The sequence below is a fragment of the Cydia pomonella genome, chromosome 9 (assembly GCF_033807575.1).
Source record: "Cydia pomonella isolate Wapato2018A chromosome 9, ilCydPomo1, whole genome shotgun sequence".
NCBI classification, from domain to species: Eukaryota; Metazoa; Arthropoda; class Insecta; order Lepidoptera; family Tortricidae; genus Cydia; species Cydia pomonella.
The window spans coordinates 19,125,192-19,151,345 of NC_084711.1; the positions used below are offsets into that span (position 1 = coordinate 19,125,192).

At 37.2% G+C, this 26,154-nt stretch overlaps 1 protein-coding gene across 13 annotated transcripts in view; it reads left to right on the top strand.

Annotated features, from left to right (window-relative positions):
- Window positions 1-25,559, top strand: part of LOC133521606 (E3 ubiquitin-protein ligase HECW2) — a 143,372-nt gene extending 117,813 nt beyond the window's left edge. For all 13 annotated transcript variants that reach the window (XM_061856658.1, XM_061856667.1, XM_061856668.1 and 10 more), the window contains 6 exons: window positions 14,212-14,403; window positions 14,914-15,180; window positions 20,719-20,884; window positions 22,332-22,544; window positions 23,048-23,214; window positions 24,260-25,559. In XM_061856658.1, the coding sequence (XP_061712642.1) occupies window positions 14,212-14,403; window positions 14,914-15,180; window positions 20,719-20,884; window positions 22,332-22,544; window positions 23,048-23,214; window positions 24,260-24,518 (1,264 nt within the window). In that variant the 3' untranslated portion in view covers window positions 24,519-25,559. The remainder of the gene's footprint in view (window positions 1-14,211; window positions 14,404-14,913; window positions 15,181-20,718; window positions 20,885-22,331; window positions 22,545-23,047; window positions 23,215-24,259) is intronic.
- The last annotated feature ends 595 nt before the right edge of the window (window positions 25,560-26,154 follow it).

Consider the following 26,154-nt stretch of genomic DNA (forward strand, 5'->3'; position numbering starts at 1 on the left):
TTCTTATTTCTATCTCCGATTAAATACTAGTTTACGGTCATAAGTTCGACCATATGGTTGTTTAAAAAAAGTATATCTTGAGAAAACTAAAATTATTTCAAATTTAATGCATAAATTACCGAGATGTTTAGTATCCTAAGAAAATTTTATAAACCAGAAATGATTTGCAAAAGCAATACCTATTAGTCATACCAAGCTAAGTTGGCAGTGATTATGATAGCCCAGACGTTGCAAGTGTTAAGTAAACGTCATAATTTCATAGAAGTATGACGTTTAAAAACAACACTTGCACCGTCTGGGCTATCAAAATCGCTGCCAACTTAGCTTGATCTCACTCTAGCTGTTTAATTCAACAGGCAGGCCTTTCATCTGTTTATCGACACTGATATCATTTTTCTATACTGAAAAGAGAGAGACAACAAAAATACATATTTATCTAAAAACGACCTAGTTTATAAGTCGTATTTTCGCACACTGCAAAACATCTGATCGTAATTAATACAGAGCGTCCCTCGCCAAGGCGGACGGGAGGGCTGGTTACAAATGTTACAATGCCACCGGGCCCACTACGAAACGAGCGTTCAACCTTCACTCGACTAGATTCTTCAACGGGTTTGTTGAATGGAGCAAAGTTAGGTCCCGGAGAACCAAGGGGAATTTATTTAGCGATTAAAGGGTGTATTCTCATTTGTCCCCGCTGGACACACATGGGTATAGGAGCTCCATATCAATGTATGGCTGCGATCACGTGGATCCCGTTGTACCGAAATGGGAATACACCGATCAAAGCGGTTTTACTTAATTTTCTTTACTTATAATTTAGACTGAGAGCAGCTATCGTGTAAACAAAGTTTTGTTTATAAATATTTAAGTATATTCGTGACGATCCACACAGCTCTGAGTATGGTTACTAGAATTCCACCGGGTAGCCGACTAGGTATGAAACGTGCATTCAACGTTCAATACAAGATTCTTCAACGAGTATGTTAAATGGAGCCAAAGTTATGATTCGGAGAATCACGGGGAAATTAGTGATCAAATCGGTTTTGTTTACTTTTTATTACCTAGATAGTAGATATGTATGTTACTATTTAGGCTCTGAGAAGAGTTTTTATGTTAAATAATTAATTTACAAATATTTTAGGTAATTCGGGACGCTTCTATCAGGTCTATCTCTTGCATACAAAACTTATTTTTTAATGTGCCTAATAACACATTTAATTTATGACCAAGTGCAGGACTCCGTTCGAGTACCTATAAAATATAGCAGTAAACTTATACCTATTATAAAGCCATATATGAAAATATGTAATAATAACAACATAACTTTATTTCAATAGGGTTGTTTCCATCTACAAAACTTAGGGCAGAATTGTATCCCAATAAATTCTTTTGGATTATAAGAACATGTTAAACTACTTTTAGGGGACCTGTAATGACCATATTTTTGTATATATTGAATTTAAAATATCCTTTGGCACACGTCACGTGACCAAACTCGAAACGTCTTTGAAGATCCTGATGATGAAGAACTCTCGAATTGACACTGTTGACAGTTAGGCGATAAACAACAAATGACAAATGTCAGTTGACAGTTCGTATCTTCTACGTGTGTAGGTAGTTATGTGTCAAACCGTAAACTGTGACGTCACACAATTTTCAAAGAGCGTTTTGGGCGCGAAAGCATCTGTCAAAATATATTTTGTTAATTTAACATATTTAAAGCCGTTTTTAGTATAAAAGTTAAATTTTAGGGCAACTTTTAGTTAATATAGAATCGTAATACAAGCGTTTCAAAAAATTGGAAACAACCCTATTATCAATACCATCTTGATCGCATCAAAATAAAAATTTATATGCAATAAGGTCGTGTTTACACGAGCGAATCGGTTAGATATAATATGTTAGTACGATATATGCCCTGTAAAGTAAGGTAATTTTAGCACCTAACATTGTGGTCCTTGGTATATGCACATTTAAACTGCCGTTAAGTTACTATATGCACTAAAATGACCAACAATGCTGCATTTGTAAGCAGAGTAAGACGCGATGATGAGTCATCACAATTAATGACGCAGATAAGCGTCATAATTGAACATTTAAGATTGTCTATCTTTGCGACGACATGTCTCGAAATGGTAGTAACGTGCGTCCGTTGCAAATGATTCGAACTTAAGGTACTCTCTTTAATGAGTATGTACTTGAATGTAAACATACTCGTACGCTTCAATGCAAATACGTACTTGAAGTAGTACAGTCAGCGTCAAATACTTTGTAGCAACCAAAGTAGCCAAATAGTTCGGTACACCATATATTTAGTATGGTGTACCGAACTATTTGGCCACTTTGACTGCTACAAAGTATTTGACGCTGACTGTACATACTTAGCTTCTTAAAATGCATGCTTTATGTTCTTATTCAGACCGTAGAGGTGAGAGTTCCAATTGTTTTAGCGACGATTTTTTAGTGGAGATATTGTTTTGAATTGAAAACGTTGCAAACACAGTAAACAAAACAGTAACCCGCTTATTTCAAAACAATAAACATTATGGGACATTTTACACAAATGCTAATAAGACTAGTGTTGTGGGTACAGTCAAGATATTAAATATCTACACGGACAAAGTGCCAAAAATATGTATACACGACCTTATTGTCTATACTTTAAGGTAGTGTATTAGGGCTAGGCGACGATATATGTAATAGATAGGTATATATATATATATAAATACTCTATTAAACTTTGTCTCTTTCTAACAAACCGAAATGTCAAAATGACAGGGATTTATCAACAGTTTGTTAGATTTGACAACTAATACCTATGCAACTTCAAGACTTAGGGCCGCTACAGACGACCTGCAACTCGACTGCAACTTGTATGGGAACTGCACGTCGACGTTGCAGTTGGAGTGCAGTCGGCATGCAGTTCCCATACAAGTTGCAGTCGAGTTGCAGTCCGTCTGTACCGGCCCTTAAATTAAGCTTGTCAATACAAGCACCTGGTATAGTCACGGACAATAATTGAGCCGTTTAGGGTTTACTTTACATTGGAGATGTCATAACGTTAGTATTGACAACCTTATTAGCTTGAAACGTAGATAGTTTTTTTTTTTGGAAAAGGTAAGCATTTGACCACAATCTCACCTGATGGTAAGTGCCGATGCAGTCTAGGATGGAACATGCGTACCTAAAAGATGTCTATTCACTCTCGATTTAAAAAATCCAAATTATAGTGGACTGGGAACTGATTTGCAGGAAGTGAATTCCACTCCTTAGCCGTTCGCATGATGAAGCTGGATGCGTAGCGTTCAGTAGCGTTTAGATCAACATGACCGTACTTATTTATTCGATATCAATTCAGCAGAGATATTTATTCCGATGCCGCCTTAAAAACCGTGTAATCTCATTTTGAAAATGTAGGAAGTCCCTATATCTTAATTAAATACAAGCCGTATTGATCGAAGGACAATATCTTTACGATTTGCCAATAATTGGTCATGTAGGCGCGGGCGCGGCAATCGGTCAGCGTCCTTGCTTCCTGTCCATCCGTGGTAACTTATTTTTGCAAATTTACTTTGCTAATCTTATTTACTTATAGAAATATTTAAAGATTATTTCTGAGGTATTTTTTTTTATCTTAGATATAAGTATACCTTTTTTGAAGTACTAACATATATGTATATATGTAAAAGAGTTCATAGATGGTAGATACTGATTTCACAAACCTTTTTAAACAAACCTATCTGAAATATACCTACCTATCTGAAAGTAGAAGTAAAATATACAAGTATATTATTAGAGACTCTTCAATGTATGTGATAATGCTTAAAGATACAAAGACGCAAAAAATATACGCGCATAGTGAACGTAATGTTCGAGAGAGTACCTAATCCACTTGCATATTACGTGAGCAATACATTTTCTAAATCGACATTTAATAACACGTAGGTAATATATTTCCGTGTAATCGAGATATTACAAGCGAACAATCGTGTTTATGTATCCTTATTGCTATAAAGCAATTTACACTAATATACTCATGAAAGCCGACACATGTGTCTTTGTTACAATCAATTTCAATTAGTTTTATTGACCACTCCATATTAATGTAATGAAGACATTTGCGTTCATACAGAGTGATTTTGTTATGTTATGTCTGACCAATTATCTTACGTCCCGGACCTTTTGAGGCGTGAGTGTGGCCGAAGCGACCATCGCATCGCAGAGGCCCTTTAATAATAAAAAAAAGACATTTATTTAAGAATCATATGACAGAATTTTCTTTTTGCGAATTTGGGACGACTCCTTAGTAATAGTTGTTCAGTATGACGTAGTGGGACCTACAGATTCTGCTTTGGTTTCATTTGATCTTAATTTAATTTTATCCATTTACCAAAATTCCTATAGATTTCAAAACGGAATAGTTTCAAACTGCCTGAATCTCAGAACGCCTATTTTTTTTTATAATACCACATTCCCAAAATGCCTAAACTTCAAATTGACGTGGTTTCATAATACCTAAATGTCAACTTACAGACTTTCATGAGTGCTTTTTAGGGTTCCGTACCCAAAGGGTCAAACGGGGCCCATTACTGAGACTCCGCTGTCCGTCCGTCCGCCCTGCTGTCACCAGGCTGTATCTCATGAACCGTGATACTTAGACAGTTGAAATTTCTACAGATTATGTATTTCTGTTGCCGCTATAACAACAAACACTAAAAACAGAATAAAATTTATAATTATTTCCAATCTCGAGGTTCTCATCCAATCACCGAAGTTAAGCAACGTCGGGCGGGGTCAGTACTTGGATGGATGACCGTTTTTATAGATAATGGTACGGAACCCTTCCTGTGCGAGTCCGACTCGCAGTTGGCCGGTTTTTTATCCAATATTGTCTGCCTTTAGCTCCGGCAGATTGTTAAAAATATTGTAAATACGAAAAAGGTTATAAAAATGCCCTTTAGACGTAATAAAACTTAATATATTTAAAAAAGAAATCCGTCGGAATTAGGTATGTATTTGATTTGGTGAAACATACTTTTTGACATTTAGGTTTTTTGAGACTTGGACGATATGAATAATAGGCCTTTATAGTTATTATGAAATTTAGGACATATAAATACAATAATGGCATTATGAAATTTAGGCACAATGAAACCAAAGCCATATCCCGGGATCCTTAGAGTATGGTCAGGCATAACTAATCACCCTGTATAATTGCATGAACTACATTTGTTTTATGTTTATTACGTTTACGATATTTACAACGTAATTATTATCATGTTTGATAATTTAAAATCCGAAGGTCCGACAATATACCTAACTAGATAATTAGCTGCTGAGATGATCCCAAATAATATAGTATGTTAGACGTATCAAATTTAAATCATTATACTTAATTTTTCCAAAGTAAAACTTAGGAGGTGGGTTAGGCTATTATATTTTTATGCCAGCAATAAATTATAATGATTCTAACTGTAATTTAAAGTAAGTACAGTTAAAGTATTAAATATAAAGTGACAAAAATATGTGTACACGACCTTATTGCCTATATATTAAGGTAGTGTGTACATATTTTTGTCACTTCGTCCGTATCGATATCTAATACCTTTACTGTACATACTTCGAAGCTTTCTTCTATTTCGAGCACCAGGTGCGCTTTTTTGTAAAGGGAGTGCTAAAATCCATTATTAAATAAGTAATACATGTTTTATTTCATTAACTACTAACGTTTATATGTATATGCTTTGAACTCGTCTTCCTAAATCTATCATCTTGTTTTTTTTTCTAGTCATTTAATTCATAAAAGGGCCATCGCATTTTGCAATCTTCAATTTGCATCCCAAAGCGTGAACGGGTAAAAAAAACAGACAAAACATGTATATGTGCATTAATAGCTCAATTAAAAACAAAAGAAACTCTAACAAAGAGACCAAATGTGCTAAAAGCCTTTCGCCAACTTTGAATAGATAACATCAAACACATTGCGATATTCCACCATATGCTCGGCTTTCGGTTGACGTTCAAATAACCCCACGTATCTTTTCCTCTGTGTACCTTACTCCATTGTAACTAAGTGTAATTTATCTTGATACAACACATGTTAAGTATATATACTTCCATTAGTGTTGTTTGAAAAAAGGAAATACATTGTCCTTATGCGATGGGGGGTCAGTCGGGCTGGGCTCCCGCATTGTGTCCGTTGACTTCCTGCTGCAATTAATTACTTACAAAAGGCAAATACTATTGTTTGCCCTTTGTACGCACAGCAAAACTATGTATAGAACGAACATGGCACATCCTTTTTAGCTGTTTAATTGTGTTGATATATCAGGACTTCAGGCCTTGCCTACCTCCTTTCATATTATGAAAACCACAGTGCGCGGTGTTAAAAACTTGTAGTCTCTTAGGTCGGTTTACAGTAACAGATTCGACCCCGGATGGCCTTAGAGAGCTACGATGCCACAAACAGACAGACAGACAAACATTGGCGTCAAACATATAACACTCCTCTTTTTGCGCCGCAGGTAAATAAAAACTAAACTGTGAAACTAAATTGTTAAAACTTTACAATTTTTGTAATACCATTAAATTAACAAGAAGAACATGGCCTTTGTATTTATTAATAGAGCGCGCAATACGGTTGTGCAAATATTGCACGCGCACCGTCCGGAAGTCCTTCGTATCGTAATATCCACCGTAAAACCTAATGTACAGAATGCTACAGTTATTGTACATATGCTAATTTACTAAAACCTTGTACGTATTGTTTACCTGTCCAGAAATGTTCGGTATATTAGCACTGGTTCGTTTCAAATAAAACGAATTGTGACTGTAAATACTTAGAAAATTAGTTCCTTGTTCTGTTTTACTTCAGTAACTTCCCGGTTTTAATATTTTCAAGAAACGGTTATAATCTTAAATGAAATCGAATTCAAATACTTAAAACTCATTGCAACTAAGTCGGCGTTATTGTAATTGTATACACGATTGACCAAAAAACGTAGCGTAGGTAACGTTTTTTACGTACTTTTATTTAGGTTCACTCCCTATATATATATATATATATACGTGTGCTTTAATTCTTGAACTTTAATTTGAACCACTTCTCGTCTGATGGTCACTGATCGAATTAAAATTTGGCAAACTTCAATAATACGCTAAAATGGAGGTGATAATGCAATATCTACGCCAAATGGATCGGTTGATGCAGTCAGAAGGTAGGAAAAAAAACACTAACATATTGAATTTAGGTTCACTAGAAAGGCCCTGAAAAATACTAGATAGACATGTAAAGGAAAGATAGTGTAGTCAGCAATAAAAGAGTTTATAATAATAAAATGGACTTGTTCGAGAGCGTTAGCAATATGTGGTAGCTATAATAACTACCTAATAAATTAATGCAAATGTTAACAGTCAGTGATTGAATCCATAGTTGAATGAGTCGGCGAATCAAACCGTGAAAAAGTAAAGTCCAGCACTTTTCCTCGGTACCGGGCGATCGTATCTGATTCTCAGTATCGTTATCTTTGTATTGTAGGGCAACTGTTGGTCTACTTTGTAAAATGTGAACTAATTTGTAAAATAAACAAAGAAATGTAATTTATACATTTGAAATCTTGTGTCCTTGGTGTAAGATTTAATTTCGCATGCTCATCCAGTATGTTAAATGCATCTACGCTTCTACCAGTTCTACCATGATATGAATTTCGTAAGTTTCTATTTTATTTATAAAATTTTGGAGGTAACCTGTTATGTCGTATATATTATGTTATTCATTTATGAAATATGTAACATCTTTATTTATAGCGAATCTTTATGATTATCCTCACCAGACCCATCATTTAATGCCCCTAATTCCGATCTTGAATTATAAAAGCTAAATCAATTTGTAAAATTCTGGGAAACTGTAATTTGTGGGCGTAGATACATGGCTCATCAATTACTAATAGTCCTTCAAAAAACAGGGAATAATCTGAAATACATAGGAATATGGCACTTATAATTCAATGAGAAGGTTAGGGCAAGCTCTTTCCATACAAACTTTGTGCGCGTTTTTCTTCCTTTCTGTTTGCGCTACAGTTATTATTTTTGGTAAATATGTTTATTTTTCTGTCAGCTAGGGCTTGATGTATTATTGTTATTATTATTATTTTTTCTATTTTTTTTAATAAAGAAAAATTTCTACTTCAAGTTCTGCGTATATCCAATATGAGCAAAAAATGAAATTAAATGCTATAGTACCAAAACTAACGAATAAAACTTGCACAAGGTTTGTATGGAGAATGCCTTGCCCTACCCTGCACCTTAAAGAAAAACATGATATTCTCGCAACAAATAATAGATAAAATCCTATACGTTCAAGCACTGAGAATAGGTACATTTTAAAAATAATGTTATTGCGAAATTAACAAATAGAAACTAAGTAAGTAAACTGTAATCAATTCATATCATGAATCAAATATGTCGTTTATTTCATGTGTATTAGAAAACTGACCTTAGATTGACAATGATTATTACAATCTAACAAATAATAATCAATGCTTGACTATTATCGTACCTACGAATATAAACCTAAGTGTAAACAAACTTAACCTACTATTATAGTATGTATTTAATACTCATTGGGCTAACGAACATTCATAGTAGCTAAGTACACAAACAGTTTACAATTAGTCAAATAAATCATGCACAACAAATCGTTAACAACGCACTTGAAGCTGCAATTAGCGTTCTGAGAATGACTAATGCCTAATCAAATCAGAATGGCAATACTTCACTAGCGAAATTAAGGTCTTAGTGTTGGCCTTATTAATGTTATTATCAATGCACAAAGTAACCGCAGTAACCTTTTGTTTCTTAACCTAATAGTAGTCCTAGGAAGTAATTTTGTGGATATTAAGCACGTATAGACTCTAAAAAGGTCGCCCTATTGTAAACACCAAATTGGAGACTTTAATAAAACTTAAATCGCTGCCTATTGTGTTGGAACAGTCGAATCCGAGTACGTGTCAATATTAGAATTATTCTCGGAAGTAATATGATACTTTCCGAGCGTTACGGTACAATGGCTGTTTAAAATGTTTGGAGTCACTCCTACCTAATCAAATGTCAATGACAATAAAGAATCCAGACAAAGCGGGTTGTAATGAAGTTTGGTAAAAAATGGCGTCGAGTGTAGATCTGTCGTTAATCTATCCCTTTCGAGGCGTGTGCGTCTACCTGCCATGCGCCAGGGTCGGTTATTCAGAAAACTTATTCAGCCTAATCCTACAGGCAAACCAATTCACGTCTGACCTCCGGTTACTTATAGTCTTACGAGCATCTAGCTACAATAATACTAGACATGAAGTTAATTACCGGTTATAAAAGGTTTTGTGAAGATACAGGCTGCATGATGCCCGAGGCCCTCGGCGCCCGCGCAGGCAGTCATTACGAGCTAGGGAGCTCTAATCACAGGTGGCCGGAGCTATGGCACCGGAATTTTTGATTACACATTAAGATGCCAATACCAACTTATTGATGATATTCATTTCATGTAGCCGGTTATCTTCTTCGATTTATTCAATGATTTCGTTGATTGACTCGAAACTGTAATTTCGATTTCTGGAATTTAATATCGCCCGAACTTACAAACTTTTTCAATTTTAAAATTCTAGCAAACTTTGCCTCGCGCTACGAAATATTCCAAGAAACTAAACGATGGAAGAATGGTTTATCTGCGCGGAAAACAGATGAACGTCGATCAGAAGATTCTCGAGACATTTTAAGAGGTCGCTGCAATCATTAGTGTCACCTTAACGTGTTAAAGTAACGATTACGACAGAAAACGGGAACGAGACGTCTCGATACCACGAGGCAACGGCAGGATGTCTATTCGTCCCGATATCCAGATTCTATCAGGGTTACCAGACGTCAGGATTTTTCTTGTAATGTAAGAAATTTCGGTAGATTGCTCATTTGCTAGGGCCGGTGGGTATCATAAGAAAATGACATGACAAAATGACACATTGTAGTTCGGTATTTTTACCCCTTTCAAATAAATATTATTTAACTTTTTTTTCAATGTCACTAAGATCATTTACTGAGAAGACCAACTTGCGGATTGTGAATCGAAATTCTGTTCATAATTCTCGCATTTTCAGGAATTATAATGGGTATCTGGTAACCCTAGATATATAATCTAATCTATATTTGCATTTCTATCGGACCTCTCTGTTTTTGTTGGCTCGGCTTCATTTGGCGTTTCCTCTATTAACGTCTAATGGGTGTGTTATCGTGCATTTCAAGGGTTTACATTTTAGTTTCCAAGTTGACGTATTTATATTGTTTTTGCAGAGTTTCCTGTCCTTATTTAAACAGATGGCAATGCAATTTCTAGACATATGAGTTTCCTTCTATATTAAAAATACATTACAAAACAGAACTCTTGAACTAAATGTGTCAGCGTGTCTCTAAAAGGGTAAATATAAATATTAATTAACGGGTAAACATTATAATAAATCCAATGAATGAAATAAATGAATTACGGCTAAATCCTTACCTACATTCTTCTCTGCTCACTTTTCGCATCTAATTTCACCTTCATATTTACCGATCTGTAGCGGTGAACTGTAATCTCTCTTTGTAACAGAGAGAATTGCCATTTGTAGCCGAAAACTGCCAAAGGCACTAGTGCTGTACCACTAGGCCTAAATCATTATCAAGACATCAGCCGTTATCATGGAGAGCATCGCTGGTGCCTGGAGCCTATAGCCCCACCTTGCGCACCTGTCGAGGTGCGTGACCGAGCCAGTCTGGTCATGTATTCTTATAGACTTCTTGAGAACCAACCAAGAGCGAACTAACGTAAGGAGACCTCGAGATCCTTAACAACTAGAGCGTGTTTTTACGCTGGTTTATCAAAGCGATCAAACAAGCCACCTTGGTAGATAAATGGAAGAACGCCTCTGGTACCCCCGGGCCAAGCACGCGCCGTCCAATCATTAACTTTCGGGGGCTCAATGATATATGCGTAGGATATGCCGGATGCTTGTATAATGACAGTGAACGCCATTACAGGTATAAATCAGTTTTTTAGCCCAAAGCGCCGTGAGCGGTTTCGTTATTAACCTAAGATAACGCTAGGTGAATTCTTGAGGAGTCAAGGGAGTTCAGTTCCCTGTATTCTACTCTGAAAGGTACCTAAAGTAGGTAGCATAGTTGATAGCGTTCCTAAAATGTAAAATAAAAGATAAAGATATTTTATTATTCAAGTAGGCATATTACAATGCGCTTATGAACGTCAAATAAAGCTACACTCTAACCCTACACCTAACCTAAAAAGCATTAGCTCCTAAGCTCCTTCTATATTCAGTTTAAAGCACAATGTAACGCGCCAAGTATCTCTTTAGATGCCAGTGTAATTTTAGGTCATTCCCACCGCGTCGGGACTCGGCCTTGCGGGTGCGCACCGAAATGTTTCCTCAATTATTAGCCTTTGTGGTACAAATAACTGCGGACCTATCGATCAAACAATGAAAGCAATTACTGTCATTGGCATTGAGCATGGAGCTGAAGAATTATGTAGAATACTAAGTCCTTACTCTAATTTACTATGAAATGATGACGGATGGATAAGCCTTCCATGATTGCATGTAGGTATTTAGGAAATTGGGTCGATGACGTGTATTGCCAGGCGGTAAAGAGGTATTGGCATCAGCACGAAAGGACTGGAACCTTGGTCGATCCCTGCCTTTGGCATTGGCGCATTAAGTCATGGTCACTTTTCTATTTTTATAAGATATTCATACCATCAATTTATGGTTGCGAATGCTACTATTGGCCTTACAATAATTGCATGGTAGCCATTCCGGCGTCCGAAACTCGTCCTTACAAGGAACGGGTTGCATTTGGGTGGCGCGGCGTGCCGAATGGCGTAGGGTTCTGCGAAACACTGGAGTGAACTCCTATGTTTAGACTACGAATTTGAGGTTACATAATTTGTTGAATGGTAACGTTTATTTTTAGATTACCAAAGTACTTGCGTACTTGACTCAATTTTGTGGCGCAAAGACCCGAATTAACTGACATCAAATGCCTCCATTTTTCTCCGTCCAAAACTCAGTTCTTTGTGGGTTAATTCAAGCCTGTCTGGACTTCATCGCTAAATGAATATAATGTGTCTAGAAGGTAGTGCAACTTTTTTCTTAACTGAAAAACTCATAAAACGCCGATGAAGCATGATGCTTAGGGCTATATACAGAAATCTTGAAAGAATACCTAGGTTTTTTTTTGCTTGTTGTGTGTTGCGTGGGCAGAATTTAGTCCGGTCAGCAATTCTCTCAAAGCTCCTATGTAGAACATGAGATTCGTGTAGAAAACATGGGTATATTCAATCGAGATTTATCAGCGATTAAGCGAAGACGGTCAAAGGAACGCAGCCATCGGGCCCAAATGAAATTATACTAATTACCTAATCTCCACCACGAGCGGGGGGCGGAGCACCTAAATCTCGCTCGCCTAAATCGATTACTATACTCGTATTACTAGCCCAGAGCTTTTTGTCTCTGTCTAATGTGGGCCGGCCTTGCGCTCCTCTTTTTGGATATAATCTATCACGGTTCATTGCACCTCGTGGGCATTTTAGCCGTTTCACGGGAAACGGGAAAGCGGAGCCTTGGGTTGCATAACGTTGATTTTGTAACAGATATGGAGCCTTAAGACTGGAAATGCAGCCGTGGAGTCGTCGTGGGTTTAATGAGTAGATGTTTTTGCATAGCTCACGCTACTTACAAATATGTTAATGATAGCTACTCAATGTCACTGAGGTATCCTAATCGATACTTTCAAAAACCTATGGTTTGCGTCGCGATAGTTTTAGCGATAGCTTTTAGATACGGTACCAGCACTATAAAATGTATGGTATGGTGGTGGGATGATTTTTTATTCTATCTTGTCCTATGTGGAAACTTCAAGACACTTCCAGTTCGCATTCCTCATGTACTTACAGTATGTTAGCTGAACTACATTTTAATAGATACCTAAAAGTAAACTCACCAAGGGGTGTAAGTAATGTTCACCTTCCCGCATCAGTCTATAATCGTAAGTATTGTCGTGCTGCGATCCTCCCACGCTTGCAGGATTGATGAGGCCAGCAATTAGCCGGTTCCTTCTCTATTATAATTTAATAGTTCACGCTCTGTTACTCAAGTTCGCCGACTTTCACACATGATGCTTGTTTTGTTTTAATTACGTTATCAACTTAAAAGACCAATATCAGACCTTATCTTGTTACAGTAAGGTTTATGTCGGTTGTAACTTGAAGATATGATCCAAACGAAGATGAAATTAATTGCGTAGGTACTTGCACAATTATTTTTTTATAAATATTTCCAACCGCGATTTGCTTAAAGATTTGCATTGTACTTACATTTTTATTTTATGTTTCATAATTTGGCGAAATGATAAGTAGGTGGTTAATTAGGTACCTACCTAATAATATTACATAAGTTAATTATAGGGCTCTTTATTGAGGTCGTTTCTGCCTAATTCCACTGTGCTTTCGGTAAAAATCTTCTTTTATTATGTAAAACACAAATGTGCAACAACAAATACAGGACCACAATATCCTTACAACTCTACGAGTATCTCGATTTCTATTGCCTGTTCGGGATATTATCGAAAGTGCTTGCGTCACGGCGCAAAGGAAATCGCACCGACACCAGATATCTGCGCGATCTATATTTATTGACCATTCGCTAAATAGCCAATTATCAATTCCTATAAATAACTTAAAGTATTTTGGCTCTTACTAATAACTAAGCATCTTTAAATACTTGAAAAGGTTTGCACACAATTAACAAAGTTACGTGTATTAACATTCCTTTATTGGACATTTAACACTACTTAGTTCTGCTTTACAAGAAAATATCCACTCTTCTTCTTAACTCAAGCAAAAAGTTCTCTAAATGTAGGTAACTTAAGTATCTACGAAAATCTAACTTAGCAGCCCTTACCTCTGAAACTATTTAAAACAGCTATAAGATCAATTGACTCAATGCAAAAATGTCTCAAATGTCAGTTTCTCTGAAACTAGCCCGAATCCAGTGAACTTTGATGACACTGTATAAGTCGTTTATCTAGAAATGCCAATTGACAAGTAAAGTGTACTGGCATCTTGAGATTTGTAGAAATGTCCATATTTAGCTAACCCATCCCTTTCTCTTCCAGCCTGTTCGAACAGGAGATCATGAGCTACGTGCCGGCGGAGGGCCGCGCGGCGCCATCGCCGGCCGCGTCGCCGGCGGCCGCACGCAGCACCCGCGCGCCCGCGCCGCAGAGACGGGACTTCGAGGCTAAGCTGCGGGCGTTCTATAGGAAGCTGGAGAGCAAGGGCTACGGCCAGGGGCCCGGAAAACTAAAGTAAGTTGCTGAATGATAGCTTCATCGTTACCCTGTTGATAGCCTGCCACGGAGGCCCGCGTGGTTTTCATCATAATCTAAATCTTACGACAGCTTAGCTTATAGCTTCTAAGATTCTCAGACCCTGTCTTGTAGCCTCCCAGAGGCCAATTTAAAAGCCGTCCTTTCCATTGGATTTTGAATTTTCAACTCAAAATTGCATTTGTCTTGGCAAGTTTTAATATGTGGGAGGCTCGATGACAAACATATGTACTTAAATAAATAAATAAATTCCCATAAAACTAAGCAAAGGCTATGCTAGGCTAGGTCCTGGACGACTCTTAATAGATAAATACATACTTAGATACATATATAACATCCACAACTCGGAAACAAATCGTTATGAACACACAAATAAATGCCCTTACCAGAATTCGAACCCGGGACCTTCTGCTTCGTAAGCAGGTTCGCTACCGACTAGGCTATAGGCCGTTCAAATCTGTCTTCTAATCAATCCCCCTCAAATCGCAGGCTCCACATCCGCCGCGAGCATCTTCTAGAAGACGCATTCCGCCGCATCATGTCCTGCGGCAAGAAGGAACTGCAGAAGGGCAAGCTCTGCGTGCTCTGGGACGGCGAGGAAGGCCTGGACTACGGCGGGCCCAGCCGGGAGTTCTTCTTCCTGCTGTCGCGGGAGCTGTTCAACCCGTACTATGGACTGTTCGAGTATTCCGCCAATGACACATACACAGTCCACGTGTCGCCTATGTCTGCGTTTGTCGACAACCATCATGAGTGGTAAGTGGAGTTAATTGTAACTTCTGTATTTTTTAGAGCCAATGAGTCCCATTTTTGGAAAAACGCCTCTTATTCTTCCACGTATTCCTATCTTAGAAAGTCTCCCATCAGTCTTGTTCAAAGGCGACAAACTTGTCCCGCCATCTTCGACCGGGTCCACGGTGATGTTGTTAGGTATTTAAACATGTGTGATCTAAAAAAAAGGGCAAGCTTCTGTGTCCTTTGAGACGGCGAAGAAGGCCTGGACTACAGCGGGCCTATGATTATTATCTTATAGCCCTATGTTCTATATCTACATATCTTTAAACTTATAGATGATTCTATCTTTTTCGCGCTTTCATCTGTCATTGGTCGTTACGTTCAAAAAACTATGTAGGAACCTGTTTAAATAGGTAGGTAAGATCGACAGTAACATATAATAAGAATACTAATAAAATATAAGAGCCTCGGTAGAGAGTACCATTTTGTACCTTTTGGCGTTGAAACTCTAGGTCCATGGGGTCCCAGCGCGCACAAGTTTTTTGGAGAAATCGCGAAACGTCTGGTTGACGTAACTGGTGACCGAAGAGCTGGCGGCTTCCTCGCACAACGTATCAGTATTGCGATACAACGAAGAAATGCCGCCAGCATCCTTGGTACAATGCCTCAAGGGCCTATTTTAGATATAAGCTAGTTATAGTAATCATCTGTATATATCCATTATGTATATTGTTATTGTCAATAAATAAGAATACTTACAATAAAAACTCAATGTATTCTATCCCGGTTAGCAATAAGCCTACAAAAATGTCGAAATTTGTTGCCTTCGAAACTAGGTCCAACTATCCCTTAATACCACATAAATCAGCAATGTCCATTAGTGTTCAAGTTCCTTCAAGATCAGTATCTATTCAATCAAATTACGAACAAGACAAGACAATGAACTTATGAGGGCTACTCGTTACACTGAATTAAACTAAAATTGAATTAATAGTCATCTTAAGGAACTGATTTAAATTTTCGAAAGTTATTCATTTACTTACAACTATTGTTTTTAAACATAGTCCAAAAAAGCTGATTGCTTTTTTTCACGTGCACTTTATTTTACTTTTTGACACAACAAAATCTACAGTATCGCTACAGTAAAAGGTAAAAAAAGTAATCGATGAGTTCGTTCAATAATAAAATAAAGTTTAGAAGCAATTTTCGTATTTTTACAAGCTTTTATTTATAACTTGCCCTGTTAGTATGTATGGGACAAATCTTGCAAGTTAAATTTGACCCACTTCCCGGTTTCCGATGAAGCTGAAAATTTGCATACGTATGTAAGTCGGGTGACAATGCAATATTATGGCACCATCGAGCTAATCTGATGATGGAGACAAGAGGTAGCCATAGGAACTCTGTGATAAAACAACGCAACCTAATTGTGTTTGGGGTTTTTAGAATTATCTCGATGAGTATTAGTTGCCTGTGGAAAAAAAAGTACAGTCAGCGAAAAAAGCTTGTACCAAAAATGAAATTTTTGCCAAAAACTTATTATTTTTTTGATGAATTATTACAAATTTTAAGGTGCATTTTAGACCTGTGCTCGTGATTTGTTTTTATATCGAGGGAAAGTCGAGAAATCAGGTTTCGAATCCAAGAATTTACTAGAGGAAAGACCTCAACATTGCTAGTAAATTTTTTGGCAACCATATTCTAATCTAAAAAAGCGGTACAATTTTTCAAAAACTGTTGGCTTAACATACTGCAGCTTAATTATATTAAACGCGATTTAAAATAAACACCATCATTAAATCTGTCGGAACTGCCAACGAGCACCATTACGGATCAATACACACGTAGTTATCTCACCAATTATCCGCAATCATACGAATTACGTCTCATAAATATTGTATGACAATGCCGATGGCAATTATCTAACAATACAAACAATGTTAATGCATATTTTTTTCTAGTGTAAAAAGTTGATCATTTGTTATGACAAATGATTAACTTTTTACACTAGAAAAAAATATCAGTGTGTTATGCTGTTTCTTACTCGTTTAAATGTTTATTTTATGTATTTTTTTTATATGCACTTATAATTGATGCCCAAGACTTAGGTTTCAATTTAAATTAATTGCCTTAATCTTCTAATAGCTTAAAGTTTTTTTGTTACTTAGTTAAACATGTAGAAAATTTATGTCGATTAGTATTAAGTACCCTATAACTCTTATATATATCTAATAGGTATGATAACAATTAAACTATATATATTGCAACTTTTGCTACACCCTGTGCAGGGTCCATATAACATACCTCTAAAACTATACTATATATATAAATCTCTATCTCATATATTATTATCTCCAGGGAATATTGTTTCAAAATTCAAGGTCCTCCTATATATTGCGATTTCAAAGTACCATAAGCAAAAAAAGCTTACTAATAAACAAATATACTATTTCAATCTTTGTACTTTTAATTTAAATTACCGTTAATTCGTCCGTTCGTTTACTTTTAAATTTGAATGGCACCCTACAAACCGTTATGCAGCAGGCGCCATTGTTCTCGTATTGGCTACCATACGAGTATAACATACTCGTAAGCATAGCGACAATAGCGCCAGACAAACGGCGGATGTACTAATACGGACAAAGATAAATGCTTATTTTATTGGTCTTCGATTCAATTTCGTAACTCGCGTCCACAGCAAGCTCGGTTCCCCATACAAACGTAGTCACGTTCTCATTTTAAAACGACTAGCTAGATTGTTCTGAAACATATTACTTACAAAAGGATAAGGTATATCTATGCCTGTAATTTGTTTACGTAGCTTCAGATACCTTAGTTAAAAAAATACAGCGAGTTCAAGTTTTTCATACAAAAATATCATAAAAAATACAACAACTACGTTATTAGGCTAATTATAACACACCATAATAATAATAAAAAGTAGACAATGAAACGTTATATTATTTGTTTATATAAATTTTAAAATAAAAATTGACATTTTAGTTTGAGTAGATCCGATCCTAGGAATTGAAGTATACCACCCTATTGTCAGAGACCATGGTAATGGCTGCTCTGTGGTAGGTACATGCACCATTATCTGCGATTACAAACTGTCACAATCAACGGCACCCGGTACTAATTATCGGTAACCCTATATGGGATAGTGAGCCAACAATAACTCTCGTTTTAATTGGGTTTAACATTATTAATCGTTAGTTATATTGACCCTTGGGCCTGCGACAAACGTGACAGGCAAATGTTTGTGAAATTAATGATAATTACTGTAGTTGCTTGTAAGAGACAATCAAAGCGAATTATCCGTCTAGAACTTGGAGTACTTGAAAGTATTAACTTCCGCAGTTAATATACATTTAAAAGACAAGTCTCTCTACACGCTGCAGGAGTTTTGTGATAATACAATGTTAAATTAATACCTATTATAAAAGTAGGTAACGCAGCCCTTACGGCAGTAGATGCCTGTAATCTCGAATAATTGTGTGGACATTTTTGTACTAGTTTATTTTTTTAGTTATGAGATTGCTGCGCCGTTGCAGGGTACATATTACGTAATTTTATGTAATATGATTGCAATAAATGATTTGTCTTGTCTTGCAAATCTCGCAAAGAGACTTTGAAATAGAGGTGGATTTGTTAGAATAAACTTTGTAGCCATTTGTACACATGATTAAAAGTTTTGGAACGCCATTTGACTTTGACATTTATTATTTCACTGATGTGTGTTAAATATCAAAAAGTGGCGCCATCTACTAGAGCATAGGCCAAAGGTATACGGTATATGCTACCGGTTGATGTACGCCTTAAACATTTAAAAAAGTAGGTTGCGCAAAAGTTGTCCTTAAAATTGTCTGTACTTAGTTGGGTCATAAGTTCTGTCTTATAGGTTATGACTGATAATAAAGCTATAGGTTAAAATCCCTTATTATATATACATAGGTTGAAAGCTTATTTAATGCTGAATTATTTACATTATAATTAAACTTAATTTGCTGTCTCAGATTTGCACAATTCTATGTAATATTCAGATTTAAAAAAAAAAAAAAACATGTAAAAAATACGCAACCTGTTCGTGATTTTGATCCCTAGTTTTTTTTTGTTTACATGGTCGATTCTTACATAAAATTAAAGCATAAAGGATCTTTTATCTTTCTTAAAATATATAATTCATATGTATTGGTATTGCCAACCTGCAACTATACGTGTTTTACCAAACGTACTCGTAGGATGGCAGTCAAAAATTTGCTTATCACTGAAAAATACCCTGTTTGAAGGGTATTAACTAAAGTACAAACTCGTCGGAAAATTAATTGCAGCTGCAACGTTCGAATAAAGTAGGTTCATACAAATAAACGATTGTACCCACTGATTTTTACTACCTTTGCTAAAATATAATTTTTCACAATCCAGCCGCATATTTGCGTCTAAAGTCAATCCCAAAGTAAAAAAGTAGTAAATTAAGACGCGATCTAAATTGTTAACTAATAATATTACGTTTTGATCAGTATAAAACAAGCTTTCAATTCATGGCAAACTTTTTTTATTCAAAGCTTTTATTACATTCTATCAGTCAAAACCTTTGTGACAGAACTTATGACCCAACTAAGAGTAGAGTAATGCGTAAAGCGTTTTGAGCACTTCATACACTTAACCACTTCTGTTGCTAACTGTACAAGGACCCACGCAGCATGCTATTTTTTACGCCCAGCCCTAAGGCCCTTTCTAACGTTACCTCAAACAAGGTGTCTTGTTACTCCCGGTAGGCAGCCGAGCATTTCACGTTGGTGCGTTTTTTGTCGCCCGACTCGATAGGTGTACCTACGCGATTTGTTTTACTAAGTGTCAAATTACGAAATTGATTTACGGTAGATTTTTGAGGAAATTATAGGTTTTATTGTACACTTTTGGAAGTATATATCCGTTACAAAATTATTTGGGATCCTGTAGTTAATAGGTATATCCATTAGGAATACAATAGATACCTATCTTATTTTACTGGTATATAAAATATACATAATGGTCTATGCTGTTGAATTGAAAAAAATACTTATTGCAGCAAAGTTTCTAAATGTTGCCAATATTGATGTCGTAATAATGTTAACCAATAATGTTGGATAAAAAATAGTGCAAACGTCGTACATATCGCACGTGCACGCTATAATTTCTATCAAACACTTGGCAGCTCCCTGTTTTATCAAAATGCGTTAAATAATCGTTAGTTTCAATTAACCATACTTAATAATAAATAAAAATACTATTTACCTAGTTCGAGTATAATGTCAGTAATGTTTCGATTTTGGTTCTGAAATTGTTGTCTATCCACTAAGTAATCAGATTCTTCTTCTAACATATTTTTCGGCTCTGTAACATAACAGGGACATGATTCTGAACATCGAATTCGAAAACTATTCATTATATGCGTCCATGTCACTATAATATTACAAGAGCAATATAAGAATATGTTCGAGTTTAGATTTTTGCGGTAGCCGTCCAGGACCTTACACTGTCTTCAGTATTGCCTCGTAACAAACTTTATAATTTCAGGTTCCGATTCTCCGGCCGCGTGCTAGGCCTGGCGCTGGTGCACGGCTACCTGCTAGAAGCCTGGTTCACTCGCGCCCTGTACCGCGCCCTGTTGCGGCTCTCGCCCGCGCTCGAAGACGTCGACGCGCTGGACGCGCAGTTCGCCGCCTCGCTGCGGTGGTTACAGGTAAATAAAAAAAAAAGTTTTTAATCTATGGTTGTGGAGTGGATTATGATTGACTATAACTAAAATCCTATGACCCAATCGCGAGTTGCTATTGATACTACTAGCGCCATCTGTGTTTATATCGCCGGTAGTAAAGTTTACTAAAACGTCAAAGTTAGTAGTCACTCTAGCAGATAGATGGCGCTACCATCCGATGGCCATGTGTGGAAAAGCACGTGGTGATAATTTTATTCATGTTATCATCATACCACGCCACGCCGGTCACAAATTTATAATTCCGTCGGTTGAACAATTCCACTGACTTTACTACGGCATTCGATACTGTTGACTCATTTTAGCGTACGCATACATGTGCATTTTTTAATCTTTATTATCGTAGATTCCTACCTAAGTTGATTAACCTTTCTCGAAGTATAGTGATAAATATGTACATGCCAAGGCGCGTATATCATTATCATTTATGAATGTTACATGCAATACATTATGAAATGTTACGTCCAGTACGCTCATTCAAATCATTTCATGAACACAATATCTTTGACCAGTAATTACATTGTCATTAGATTGTTCTTCACTAGTCTATTTACGATTAAGTATTCCGTATTGTTTTAAAATGTAACATGTACAAATGAAGCCCATTTAAAACACCAATGCTGTACTATTTTTGGCCAATATTTCAAAGATCGAATGTCAGTGTCCCTAATAATATGATTGTTTTTTTAGGCTTTTGGCACTTTGCCAATAATTTCACTCTACTTTTCCTATGCTTACCTACATAGTTGACATATATCACGTTACCCGCTGAAGTCAAAATTCTAAGAAATTAATCGTCGTTGGCGTGAAATGCCTGGGTTAATATGGCTCTTTAGGTATAATGAACGACTCGCCTTTTAGAGATATTAGGGCATCGACTCGGTGCTTCAAGATAAGTTCGCCGGCTGTTGCTTTATTCGTCAAAAATAGCTACATACCTACTGGCTACATATGATATTATAAGTAATGCGACCTCTGTGAGTTCAAGCAGTCTCTTGTTTATTACTCGTTTTCCCAAAATTTAAGGGTGTGCAATATTAATTTAATTGCGCCGTGATTTCCACATAGCCTAATATCCCCCTTATTTTTGTAGAATGTGACTAGGTAGCTGTTTTTCCACGCCTTTGGAATGCCACTACTGTCCAGAATTTTATTATAGCAGTTAACGCTTCTTTAAAAATAAAATTAAACAATTCGGTTTTTAAGGAAAGTAGGTAGCGTTTCATCTTCTTTTATTATGTACCTATAGGTATTTTTACTATAGTTCGGTTAAGTGGTTTAGTAGTTAAATCCAATTTCATTCGGGCCTAAAGAGCAAAGCGGATATTTGAAGATGTTAAAGTTAAAACTCAGATATAAAAGGAGTGTTTTTGTCTTCAATTAGCGAAGTAATATTTGGGTATCTTTTTTGCAGTCCGCCCGCTGCGTGTCATCACTAGAGCTAACATTCGCGGTGTCAGAACGTCTCGCGGACGGCCGCGTGCTGGAGCGCGAGCTGAAACCAGGCGGCCGCGATGTGCCCGTCACGGAGAGGAACAAGAAGGAATACCTCGAGCGGGTGGTGCGCTGGAGGGTCGAGCGCGGCGTGGCCGAGCAGACCGAGTGGCTCGTGCGAGGCTTCCATGAGGTGAGGCAATAATATTGTTGCAACCAGGTGGCCGCGATGTGCCAGTCACGGAACGGAACAAGAAGGAATACTTGGAGCGAGTGATGCGTTTTCAGGTGCAACGGGCTGTAGCCGAATTGAGTGGTTTGTGAGGTTTCATTTCATAAATTTCGTTTCTGAACCCGACGAGCCCTCGAAGCAGGACTCACTCCAGTCAAACTTAATATGTTTAACTTTTCTCTACAAAATGTTCTATAAGCTAAAGTTTCACGATTGTGTAAAGCCCGCTGGGCGAGTTCGATACCTAGGTACTCTTTTATCAGAGGGATTTTACCGAGACTCCATCATCAGATCCTAACGCCACGAGCTAATGACAATCGGACGCCAACTAAAAATATAGAATACTCTTCCGAACAAAAAATAATTTTCCCAATCCATTGAACTATCTTCAACAAGTCGGGGACCATATTTTGATGAATGAGGGACCTTTTTTGAGATCAACTAAAAGTGATGGTTGTGGGCAGGTGGTGGACCCGCGGCTGGTGGGCGCGTTCGACGCGCGCGAGCTGGAGCTGGTGATCGCGGGCGCGCCCGAGCTGGACGTGGCGGACTGGCGCGCGCACACCGAGTACCGCGGCGGCTACCACGACGCGCACCCCGTCATCGTGTGGTTCTGGCAGGCCATCGACAGGTACGCCTCCACTCGACGACCTCTAGTGCCCGTTGTACATACCACAATCGATGTCCCTTATCGGCGAACGCTTTAACGGTCACAGATAGCATCACGATAGATCACAGGTATTTTTTGTGTAGGTATTCGTAGGTGCTCAGGTGTTGGCATGTACATTCTTCACTTTCTTGATTTGATTGGTTCACAAATGTAGACATTCAAACCATTTTAAAGAACCAAAAAAATTAGTAACTGTTCCTCTAAAAAATTAACAAGAATATGATAGCGATATCTATCGGTAGTCAAAATTAAGAAGCACCCATTGAAATCACGAACTTGCTAATTTTCATATATCTTCGCTTAAATTTAACGCTTACACTATATTATCGATCAACTGCAACGCGGATCTAGAGCGGCGACCTTGAACAAAGTGCGTGTAGCTTCCTATATATAGGCACATTATCTAATTCAATCATTCCCTGTACAAATGAACTTATGTAATTTTTTATCGCGGTCGCAATTCCGTATCGATAAAATTTAGTCGCCGGGCGACCTACATGTGGAAACTTGATAAACGAGTCGAGAAATGGCCAAAGATTATTTGCAATTTAAATGTAATCTTCAATAACTACCTAATGGTAGTTGCCGGCGCTCAAGGAAATCTAAAATGCTTCTAAAAACCCTGGTTATGATTAATAATTATCATCATTATTGCCATTTAGGTATGTAAATAATTGTGGCGTTTTCAATCAAATGGAAGCTGCCTATATGGAAATAACGCCTTATTGACAACCGACAATAATTACTATTTTGGTTGAAAACGACAGAACTATGATTATTATTAAGAAAAATGATTCTAGATGTAGGTAATTGTTCTGGATTTCAACCTTTACTAATTAAATCTGGGTAGTAACAGTACCTAAGATTCTTGCCCTTTTTTTTTAAAACGAGCGTAGGTACAGCTTCGCCGTCAATAATAGTGGCATGTTTAAATGACCGACTAACATAATATGTATTTGTCTCAAATCAGAAATAGCCTATTTTAAATGAGTGGTTTGTCGAGCAGGTTCACGAACGAGCAGCGGCTGCGCCTGGTGCAGTTCGTGACGGGCACGTCGTCCATCCCGTACGAGGGCTTCTCGGCGCTGCGCGGCTCCACGGGCCCGCGCCGCTTCTGCATCGAGCGCTGGGGCCGCGTGGACTCGCTGCCGCGCGCGCACACCTGCTTCAACCGCCTCGACCTGCCGCCCTACCCCACGCCGCAGCTGCTGCACGAGAAGCTGCTGCTGGCCGTCGAGGAGACCAACACCTTCGGTATCGAGTGAACGCTGTGCGAGTGCGAGATGGACTTCCGAAACGCCCCGCTAATGCTATAGAGCGATACGGGCGGCCGGTGTCAAATTTGAGATGTCCTATGAGACGATGCCCAGGTTCTAAAATGTGCAACGTTTTCATTGGGTACTTATACGAACCTATATTAACTCGTACATTTCCATGCAGTAGTATCGCTCTAAGTTAGTGTCGTAAATGAAACCGAATGTAAATAGTAGTCAATTGACAGCGGAGTAGTGCCTAGATACCCTATCCTATATGTCGAGGTTTGTACTTTATTAACGCTTGTATCGTAAGATAAGTGAAGTGTACTGTGGCTGTGAAACGGGTTCGGTCCCGTGTTTAGATATTACGCTTTCGTCACTAATTTATAATTGTATATGCTGTAACTTTCCCGATTTTGTTTTTGACAGCTCCGCTCATGGCAGCAGTCACCTTATTACCTACTAAATAAAAGTAACAGTAAAAATAAACTAGTGTGAAAATAGAATACTGAAAAAAAAATATATCTGTAATATCAGTTTATTTTTAAAATATGTCATAAATATTCCATTACACTGCGCTAGTCAGCTATTTAATACCCACATAATGCTTAGTTGTGAGTAGTAGAAGCGCCAAAATATCCTCTTGTTATGACCGGCCCCATAATAAAGTATGCTTGTTATGTTATATCATAAATTGCAAAGTTAAGCTGGGCATGAAGAAGAGGAAAACTTTGACTGTTTAATTTTTATTTAAAAATGAAACGAGCTCTTTGTAAGTAACACATGTATCATGCTCAAAATTATACAGCATCATAAAAAGCAACTGTTCTTAGTAAGAAAACACCTAAAGATGTGAACAAATGTAAATACCTTATTTATTGCTTATGTACTCATTAAATTGATGTGAGTTCATGTTTATTTTTAAGTGATAGCTCTATTATGTTGAATATTTAACTACCTTTGTGTACTGTTTTATTGTGTAAATTTTAAGTCATTTGTTTTCGTGTGAAAGTGACAAAATGTGTCAATATACAATATTACTTACATAAACTAGTTTCATTTTATCATATGTCCTACTCCTACCAACATGTGGTCAGCCACAGCGCGGCCTCGCGCGACCACACGTATGGAACAATACTCGTCACATCAGTGAAAAAATAATGGCAAGGATGTTTTGCATGCCTAGTGGAATATGATCCACAAGAAATATTTGTAGTCGAGCCATTTCCGTCAGTAGAAAAAAGCGGCTAATTAATTTTTTTTTGGATTATCATCCCATTGAAAGATTTGAATTTTGCGCCTTTTCTACTGACAAAGTTGTTTGACCGGCTATAATATAGAATTTAACAAATTTGATCAGTTTGATGAGAATCTACCAGGTAATTAACCAATACATACAAAAGTATGCATGAAAGTTATTGCTTCGTTTGTTCGGGGGAGGATAACTAGGTGTGTTATTGGATGGTTACTTCAGAAAAAGTTAGTTACATTAGTAATGAATAAAGAATATTCACACATACAAAATGTTTATTTTTCAAGAAGTTTGTGTAACAACAAAAATCAACCTTGTTATTTTTAAGACCTTATCTTTTAAACATATATAACTATTTACAGTTCCCAGTCTGCATTTGTCAACACAAACTCA